This window comes from Myxocyprinus asiaticus, chromosome 20 (genome assembly GCF_019703515.2).
Source record: "Myxocyprinus asiaticus isolate MX2 ecotype Aquarium Trade chromosome 20, UBuf_Myxa_2, whole genome shotgun sequence".
NCBI lineage: Eukaryota > Metazoa > Chordata > Actinopteri > Cypriniformes > Catostomidae > Myxocyprinus > Myxocyprinus asiaticus.
Window position 1 is genome coordinate 16,339,250 of NC_059363.1, and position 10,143 is coordinate 16,349,392.

The window sequence follows — 10,143 nt, forward strand, 5'->3', positions numbered from 1 at the left end:
TGTCTTTAAACATCATAATAGTTAACAGACTCCTACACAATTTCTTCTTTGAATTATTTGTTATTAATTGTATCTTTAAAAAAATATTCCAGATTCTGTTTATCCATGTTTTAGGACACAGAGTCCTTCGGAAAGAAAGAAGAGAGAGAAAGAGTGAGTGGTAGAAGACAAAAGAGTGGAGGGAAGGGATGGGGTGAGGGGTGTCAATTTTTCTTCAGACAAGGTGGGAGGGGACCAGATTTTGGGAGGTTTTGTATACCCTATTGATGCACCCCACTCTTTCTTTATCCCTCGATTCCATCCTTTATTTGTCCCCCCTCTTTTCTTATCCTTCTCTACAGACTACTCTCCCTCGCAGTCCTGAAGGAATACTCACCTTGGTAAGTAAAATGCACTGAGAGAAATGCTAAATATTAAACTTTAGAGGTCTGTTTGCAAAAACAGTTGGATAAGTGGCACAAATGGAGGGGAAATACACATCATATCTATGATTGTTTCTGCCTAGTATTGTTTTTGAGGAGGGCTGGAGAGAGTGGGATTTGAATATGGTGTATCATCAGGCCTTTGTCCTGATAAATGGATGAATACACACGCCATAGCCAAACTTAGAGGTTGGTTTTTAATGCAAGTACACTGCTGTGTATTACTTTTATAATTTTTTGACTATTGTCTGCAGATAAAAAATAATGAGGAATACATTTCACATAATTTTGTAGAATATGTTCACTTCTATGTTTAAAATATTAAAGCTCCAGCCATCTCCCTCATGCATTAATGTGTTTTTCTCCCCATCTCTGCAGGTGTTTGTCCCTTCTCTGTTCTGAGGGTGCTGTGTGTACCCTGAACCAGGGTTTCTTTATTCTATAACCCTCATCTATACAGCCATGCAAGGGCGGAGTCTGCTCTTCATCTTTTCCCTCCTCTTCCTCCTCCTGTCATTCTCCGAGGAGAAAAAGAAGTCCAAGCAGCCATCAGATGCAGTGACAGTGTCAGACAGTACGCCAGTCAAAGCCTCACTGGAATCAGGTCAGCTGAGTACTAAGGATGGGCGTCGCTGCACCTGGGAGATGCTGGAAAGAGGAGCCAACATACTGCTCCAGGTGAGCTGCTCCCCCCATGGGAAGGAGGGGCTCACAACTCCCTACACTTGCCAGTTTGCTGGAAAACCTCAGGAATGCTCCATATATAGCATTCAGTCCTCCCAGTATTGGAAACAGGTGGTGAGCAAACTTAAGAAACGCAAGAACGCTTGTGAGGGTGAGAAAGTCCTGAAAACTCGCCTGTGTAAGAAAACGCCCAATGCATCTCACATGAAACTCACAGAGAGAAGTGTGGAGGAAACGACCACGCATGTGAGCAAGGGAATGAGAGAAGAGAACAAACGGAAAACAGACGTTCCTACAAGGAAAGGAAAGGAAGTAGAGAAAGAGAATGAAGAGGAGGTGAAGACAGAGGAAGATGAGGGAGTGGTGAATGATAGATTCTCAGACATGGAGCCTGCCACGAGCTACTGTGGAGAGGGATGGCATTCGATCTGTAGTTTCTTTGTCAAGTTTTTTGATGATTAAAATATATCTTGCTTTTCGGACCCAGTGGAGGATAAAACTGAAGGCTAGAATGTATGTAAAAAGGGGGGAAAAGACACTGTCAGGTCACATAAAAGTTAGTCTGCACCCAGTCAACATTATAGATAAAAACAACCAAGTTGTAAAGAGAAACAAAAATAGAGACAGAGAAAGTAGCTTATATGTAATATTTAACAATCACACTAATCACATTGATTATTATTTTACACAAACTGTATTATTGCATATTGTAAATAAGTTTGATTTATCTTTGTGTAGATATGAATAATTGTAATTTGTATTCCACACATAACATTTGACTGTTTGCTTTTTTGCTCATTTTTAATAAATGTTTTTTCAAATGTTGTATATGATTATTGCAAAAGCATTAATAATATTGAATAAAACCAAAATTTAATTTAATCATTGAAATATGCATATATTTTAAAACAGAATTTTAGATAAAGATCATATAATTTATGTTATATGGTGCACGGCAGAAAAACACTGTATCATCCATCACACATAGATTGCCTTGCTTGATGATAGGATAAAAAGTTCTTCAGACTTTATTCAACAATGAACTCACATGCTCTTGTCACACCAACTCTTTCATGTTGTGTATATGTGTGGGTATATACAGGCTTATTCATTTGTGTGTATGTGTTTGCCTGTAAGATCTATTCAGACAGCAGTAATAGCCCATTGTGCACTCAGCATCAATACTCGTCTTACAGTATCAGTGGTCTAAAATGACAAAAAGGAGCCCACACACGATTGTTCGAATCAATGAAGTCTGGCATTTAAGTGAGAATCACCTTCACCCCGATGAGCCAGACAATTGGAGAACAAGGGGAAAATACTGTTGGGAGAAAATGTCTCTTTAGTTCAGGCTCTTCTGTACCCTCTGAACAGCCTACAGTGCCACATAAGCAAGCTGTGCAGCTAAACTGTTGGACAAAAGTTCACATTCAGAGTCATTGACTGAAGGCTTCGATCGCTGCCTAGAACCAGTCAAGCAAGCTGTGATGGATCACAGTATTGCGCTCATGGTCACAAATGGAATTTGTCAATAGACTCAGTGTTCGGTGTAAGGTTTAATGCAACGAATTACATAATTTTACCTCAATGTTGGGTGAAAATCTTTCAAAATGTAGATATCTAAAGACCTCTTGAGAGCAAATCTATTGTATATACTGTAAGGATAAATTGGGTCCCACTAAGTTTGTTTAAAAAATAAAAATAATAATAATAATATTCTCAACTATAAAAGTGATTTTAATGTGGGTCAGCTTGGTTCATTTTTACCATATACAGTTTTTGCATATCTAATTGCAAGTGGCATAATACAGTATATACAGTATAAGAAATACACTTAATACTCTCAGTCGCTATTAAATCATTTTTAGGCTTGAGTCAAGAGCTTTTAGCTGGTATTATCCTTTTATTGAGCTCTGACTTTGCATTAGACTCTGTCAGTTTGCTTGTTTCATAAATTTGCTCACTATCCCAGAGAGCAAAATTCAATAGAGTTAAAAAATAAGTTGTTTGCTCTAAAACCCTTCACCTTGGGGACTGAGACATTTACTTAAAAATGAGAAAATACACTGAATAAAAATGATAACGCCAAGAAAGAAAGAAAGAAAGAAACAATGCTTTTGATTCTTTATAGATAACTTCAGTGAACTGTCTGGGTTCTTCACATTGTTTTTATGTTTTTTACAGGGAGAGAACTATTGTCCATTACACACTGTGTTTGGAGACAGAATCTCTCTCTCTCTCTCTCTCTCTCTCTCTCTCTTATTCACAGAACACTTACTAAACAGACTGGCTCTTAGTAAGTGCACATAAATCAAGTGTTTAAAACAGGCATTCAGCCAGTCAAGAGCAAGAAACAGGCAAGACCCCCTTTCCCATCCTGATCCCAGCTTCACAAAAACCCAAATGGGACCACTGTGAATCACACAAAGGGACTCAAGAAGCTTCCCACATTGGAACAATTTTGTACAAAGTGGAGAAGTGACCCATTTTGACACCCTTGCACTGTTTTATTCTCCAACCTCGCCTTGTGCCACATTCACCATCTTAGGCCCTACACTGCTCTGACTGAGTTCAGGCCAATGGAAATTGCAGAGAGTGTCACGGAATGCACAAAATTAGCTCTAACATAGAAGAGGTTGGAACCTGTGCCATATGGAAACACAGGGCTCAGAGGCAAATTGGCCAATGAGAAAATAATAAGACACCAGTGACTATTTGTAAAGAATTTATTTTCTCCCGGTTTTAGAATTACTGCTGCCTCATTGAAGTTTAGTTTTGAAAACATACTTTGAGTTTTCTGCATGCTCAGCATCTCGTAAATGTTAACCAAGTGCATCATTAGTTGAACCAGCAAGCCTGTTTTGGGAGATGATTTATGGAATAAGATTTAGAACAACAAAAACAAAGCCGATATTAAAAATCTATCCACACAAACAACTGTTTTGAGACACTTCAAAGGGATAATTCACCCAAAATATCATCAGTTACTTACCCTGAAGTTGTTCCAAACCCATTTGACTTTATTTCCTATGTGGAAATGTCTCTTTTTGTGCTCCACAGAATAAAGAAAATCATATGTGTTTGGAACAACATGAGGGTAAATGATGACAGAATTTCCATTTTTGATTGAACTATACAATTAAGGCTACATTCACCCAGCAGTCAAAACTCGGTTCCGAACTAAACTCTTGCAGGACTGGCCCAAAATGTTCATATTTAAAATAGAGTAACAACCACATTCTATAACCAAAGAAGTGGCTCCCATTACATTTTCAGGACTCGCTACCTAATTTTGAGACCGAGTTCAGTTGAACAGCATTTCTGCACCCTTAAGGCCCCTGCACATTTCATACGAAACCGAAGAACATGTGGATGTGATGTCATTTAAAACAAAATCTAGGCAAAACGAAGGTGTTTTTATATTATTATTTTTTATCCCCTTTTCTCCCAATTTGGAATGCCCAATTCCGACTACTTAGTAAGTCCTCGTGGTGGTGCAGTTACTCACCTCAATCCGGGTGGCAGAGGACAAGTCTCAGCTGCCTCCACTTCTGAGACAGTCAATCCGCGCATCTTATCACGTTGCTCGTTGTGCATGACACCGCGGAGACTCCGCATGTGGAGGCTCATGATACACTCTGCGATCAACGCACAACTTACCACGTGCCCCATTGAGAGCGAGAACCACTAATCGTGACCACATGGAGGTTACCCCATGTGACTCTACCCTCCCTAGCAACCGGGCCAATTTGGTTGCTTAGGAGACCTGGCTGGAGTCACTCAGCACACCCTACATCGATTGTGTACGCAGAGAAAATGTCTTAGTTTCTAAAAAAGATTCTACAAGATTCTACAAGTAGTTTGATTGATGAAACAAACCGTTTTTATGACATTTTGGTAGTTTTAAAAACAATTCCATTCAAGTTGTATCAACATGTGCCTTTGAAGTTGTATGCAATCCACCAGTGGTGTCTGTACGCACCGTGGATCAACTCATAACAAGCGGGCACTGAAATGACTTAAATTGAAAAATATTATGTTATTATCAGACACATTCCTTGAACATGTTAGGCTGGCATTCCCCACTGAATTTTATCGTTTTGAAAAACATCTTAAGTTGACTCTGATGGGCACAGCACATGATGGCATATATGATGCAGGTTCAAGTGTTGCTGCTTTAGTTAAGACAGTGTTTATTCTTCATTATTTATATTGGCTGCTATGTTGATGGAAAAACAAATCATGCATATTCATGTTTTTGGTTATTTATTATAAATGTGATGTGAAGATCTACTTTCTAAATATCTATTTGTTTACTATGTTGTTTTGACATGAGTATTTTACAGTAGCTAGCATGACCTGTAATGTATCTTGTATGCAATGCATGGCTTATTTGTATGGAATGCATAGCATAGCAGAAGAGAAAGTGGCTGTGAGAAAAAAGTAATGCAAAAATAACGCAAAAGTAACGTAACGCTTTACTTTCCATAAAAATTAACTTTTTAATTAATTGTTACTTTTTTAAGGAGTAACGCAATATTCAAGTTACTTTTAAAAGTAACGTTACCCAACACTGATCTTTAACAATGCTATCAAAAGTGAATATCAGGCACAATAGCGCTGCTATAACAGGGGCTGCCATATTGATTGTTTTGGTTGAATGGATCACATGACTGCATCACATGACAACTAATACATCATCATTTTTAGATTTATCCGTATTCCCAGTCCACTCTACAATATGAAGATTGCATTTTCAAAGTTATCCCCTTGTAAGAGCGTTTTCAAAATGCTCTGCTTTCACTGACAAAAACGGTGTCTCAGTGTGGATGGAAGGCCAAAACTTAGAGAAAAAGATAAATTTTCAAACAAAAACGTATAATGTGGATGTGGCCTGAATGTTCACAAACAATGTGTCATTACTCAGCTGTTTCAGTCTTCTTTTTGGCTCTGAGCAAAGAATTTTGTTGTGATTGTGCCGGGGCCTTTAAAGGGCACTGCGGGAAGGGGACGCCACTAGAAGGGTTTTTCCAAACAAAAGTTAAAATAATAATAATAATAATAATAATAAAAATAAGAAGTGAAAAAAAAAAGAAAGAAAAAATCACGGAGAGCCCTTCCACAAGACTGTTAACAAAGGTTACTGTCATACAGTGATGCCATGTTCCCTTCAGAATATCCACAACAAGAGCTTTACGGCATGCTCATGAATTGCTTTTAATTTTGAAATTAAATGCGTTAATTATGCAGTAATAAGAAATGGCAACATATGTGCCGCACTTGGGGAAACGAGAATTGGCGGTGAGCGCTCCTCATTGCTGCGAGTTCAAATTAACGCCGTGTAGGAATCTCGCGAGATTCATGTGGGATGGATCCCTTCTAGACAGGGTTGTTTCGGGCTGCATTCCTAAGGAGATAAAAGCTGCGTGAGATGTCCAAAATAGTTTAGAATAAAGATGCAATACAAATTCTTGATATTTATTTTAATTATCTGTCACGGTTACAAGCATTGCTCAAAGTTTTTGTGAGTTTTAAAGAATTTACATCGGTCACCTGTTATGCAGACATCCAATTCACAGATCCACATCAGAATTATTATTGTGTATTTGACGGACAACAGTACCTCCTGCTGGATGAGAGATATTCATGCAGATATAACACAATTTCACAATTTCCTGCAGTGACCTCAAGCCTGCAGTGCTTTTAAGTTCAACCAAGGACAGTACACCAGTTATGTTGAATGTATGATTGGTACTCGTGACACGCTGCTAAGTTTAGCCACTCATGTCACAGTGATAGAGAGACAGTCCCTCCACCCATCCAGACTGGCTGCATACAACAACAAACATGCCCTTACTCTTAAAGGGATAATTCACCCAAAAATGAAAATTCTCTCATTATTTACTCACCCTCATGATATCCCAAGTGTGTATGACTTTCTTTCCTCAGCAGAACACATTTGAAGAAAAATAGAAAAATATCTTAGCTCAGTAGTTCCTTAAAATGCAAGTGGATGGAGATTTCTCTTTTGAAGCTCCAAAAATCACAGACAGACAGCATAAACATCATCGACACGACTCCAGCGGTTAAATTATTGTCTTCTAAAGAGATATGATCACTGTTGGTGCGAAAAAAGATCAATATTTAAGTAATTTTTAAATATAATCCAATTTTTCACAAGAGGATGGAGTGCAAGCGGTCTTTCGTGTGACAAATTTGTGTTGCCATGGATACAGATGTAATCTCACATTCTCCACTCAGTAGAGACATCCAGGAGGAGCACACAAAGGCACCATTGTGAGTAAAGAAACAGATAAATACAGATCTAAACCAAAACCAACGAAGCTTCTGTACAGCGTTCCTCCTTCTCACTTGTAAACAGTGCTGCTCTTCCGGCTGTGAAGTACTGTGAAGCCTCAGTTCTCGCGTGTTTCAAATGACAATGGAATTACGTCACACGTGCGTACTGCTCCTGACCGGAAGCATGATTTAGAGTTTAAAAAGTACAGAGCTTAAATATTTATCTTTTTCACACCAAAAGCGATCGAGTCACTTTAGAAGACATTAATTTAACAGCTGGTGTTGTATGGATGTTGTTTATACTGACTGTCTGTGATTTTTGGCTGATCTTCATCTGCCTTGAAAATTGTGTGCTGGGCTGTGAATACAAAAGGACTGCTATGTAAAAGGACTATTATAAGACACATACAAATTTTCATTTTAGAATCAAAGCCATCAAAACTATGAAATAGCACAAAAAAGTATATCAGTATCATATGAACTATCTTATATTGTAGATTTTTCAAAGAAAACAGCCTTTGGCACACTCCACCTGGTGATGCATTTCCAGTAGATTTGAAGGAGTTCTCATGTATGCTTGGCACATGTTGAATGCTTTTCCTCCACTTTCTGGTCCAACTCACCCATTTCATTAAAAGAGAGAGAGAGAGTGTGAGAGAGAGAGAGAGTGACATAAATAGAAAATTCTATTTTACTAGTTTTGTAAAAAAATAAAATAAATAAAAATAATATATATATATATATATATATATATATATATATATATATATATATATATATATATATATATATATATATATATAAATCCAGTCATAGGCACATCTTAGTTTACCATTTCGGTGGAAAATGTACAGATTAATTTTCTTTATTGTGTCCACTAGAGGTCTCTCTTCACCACAAAGGAATTGCATATTCCATTTGGCAACTTGCACTGTAAGGTATTGTAATTTTGTTACTTAGCCAAGCACCCATTTTATTCCAGGCTTGTGTGCCATAGTTGGCCTTGGCAGCATGACACAGGGCTTATTATGCAATTTCAAGGCTATAATCATCTTCTTAGGACACAAAAGCTACAATGTTAAGGGATCCAGTCAGTTTAAATCCTTGCAGATGTTCTGCTACCACAAATGAACCCTGAAAATGCCTGTATGTTCAAGTTAAACAGTGCAATTAAGATTATTTTCGCTCTTTAAATTAACATGTTTTTGTTTGGAATTAATATTTGTTTGCATTTCTGACTTGATGGCAATACGTTATTGTTATATGATTTAGGGGGCACAACAGACCACCACAATAACACTGCTTAGAGACTCTCTTAGTCACTTTTAAAGTGCATATAAACACACTCATTATCAGATAAATGGATTTTCTCATTTTGTATGTGTGTGTGGTTTAAGTGGTTTACGAGGACTTTTTTTTAGGTTACAAACTGGTAATTACTAGGGTATTATGCTATAAATGTGGTTTATGAGGACATTTCTAGTGTCCCCATAATTTAAATCACTTAAAAAACATACTAAATGATGTTTTATTAAAAATGTAAAAATGCAGAAAGTTTTTGGTGAGAGTTAGATTAGGGGTAGGGTTAGGTTTAGGGGATAGAATCTATAGTTTGTACAGTATAAAAATCTTTATGTCTATGGAAAGTCCTCATAATGATAGCTGCACCAAGATGTGTGTGTGTGTGTGTGTGTGTGTGTGTGTGTGTGAGAGAGAGAGAGAGAGAGAGAGAGAGAGAGAGAGAGAGAGAGAGAGAGAGAGAGAGTTAGGTGCACGTGCCTGAACCCATGGAAGGTCCAGGTGTCCCAGTGGGCTGATAACCCCAAATCACCCAAAACACACATTGTGACATCGTTAATCTCGAAACAGCCCCACATTTGCACAACAAGCAGAAAGGTGCCAATGCATTGATTGTTGAGTTGGACATATGGCCAAGCACATCATTCAATCAGAGTGTTTCATCAGTCAATCGGATACTAATCAGTAAAGGTGTTGATAAAGCATGCATTCAAAATCAACATGTGGCATACAGGTTTTGCAATACACCTGACAGCCAGGCAGAAGATACAGACAGACAGGAGGAGAGAGAGAGAAAAATTTGACAGTTTTTAAAAAAAAATTATTTACAGTTTACAAACTTGTAATGTTGTAACATGCATGAAATGAGGACTTTGACATGTATTTGATGACCTGCAGTTAAAGGGCAAGTATGATCGGATTGCTCTATCACGCGCCAGGGTCATGTATTTGATGGGGCCACAAAAGGGCCCTCTAGATCTTTGGACCATTGTAAACACTCTCAGTTACTGTTGGGTCTTCGTGGTTGTGTATACATTTGTGTTATAAACATTTTCAGAAGTTTAGGTTCATGGTTTATTACAACATCCAGAAAATAAACATTAATTTTGACCGTGACCTACATCCACAGAGTAAATAACCACTTTCAGTGGATTAAAGACACTGCGCCACATACTACTGAATTTACATAATTTGCACCGGCAGGGGTCCATATTTACTCACACGCCGTAAGTACTGTCGCAAGAAATCATTCCCGAAAATCAGCTACAAAGATTGGATTGGCCAGAGTCCAAAATATATTTCGATGCTGATTGGTCGAGACAAAAACTTGCGGCTCTTTTACTGGCTGGCTGTAGCTGGTGTATAGAATATGCAAATAAGCTGCACGAATCTTTATTAAAAGAGTCGCGCTGTCTGTTTGAGGACAGCAGCGCAGCGC

At 38.0% G+C, this 10,143-nt stretch overlaps 1 protein-coding gene across 4 annotated transcripts; it reads left to right on the top strand.

Moving 5' to 3' along the window:
• The first annotated feature begins 274 nt into the window (after nt 1–274).
• LOC127411172 (fibroblast growth factor-binding protein 1-like) lies at nt 275–1,951 on the top strand. Of its 4 annotated transcripts, none has more exons than XM_051646549.1 (3): nt 331–380; nt 522–611; nt 801–1,951. In XM_051646549.1, the coding sequence occupies exon 3, from the start codon at nt 885–887 to the stop codon at nt 1,566–1,568; it is 684 nt and encodes a 227-aa protein (XP_051502509.1). In that variant the 5' UTR covers nt 331–380; nt 522–611; nt 801–884; the 3' UTR covers nt 1,569–1,951. The 4 variants fall into 4 exon arrangements, with proteins under 4 accessions (XP_051502511.1, XP_051502509.1, XP_051502508.1 ...); XM_051646548.1 differs by having other exon boundaries at nt 353–380; nt 506–611; XM_051646550.1 differs by having other exon boundaries at nt 366–380; nt 519–611.
• Nucleotides 1,952–10,143: the final 8,192 nt, after the last annotated feature.

What these genes read in the sequence shown, in the direction of transcription:
- LOC127411172 (XM_051646551.1), top strand. Translation starts at nt 885, where the DNA reads ATGCAAGGGCGGAGTCTGCTCTTCATCTTTTCCCTCCTCTTCCTCCTC.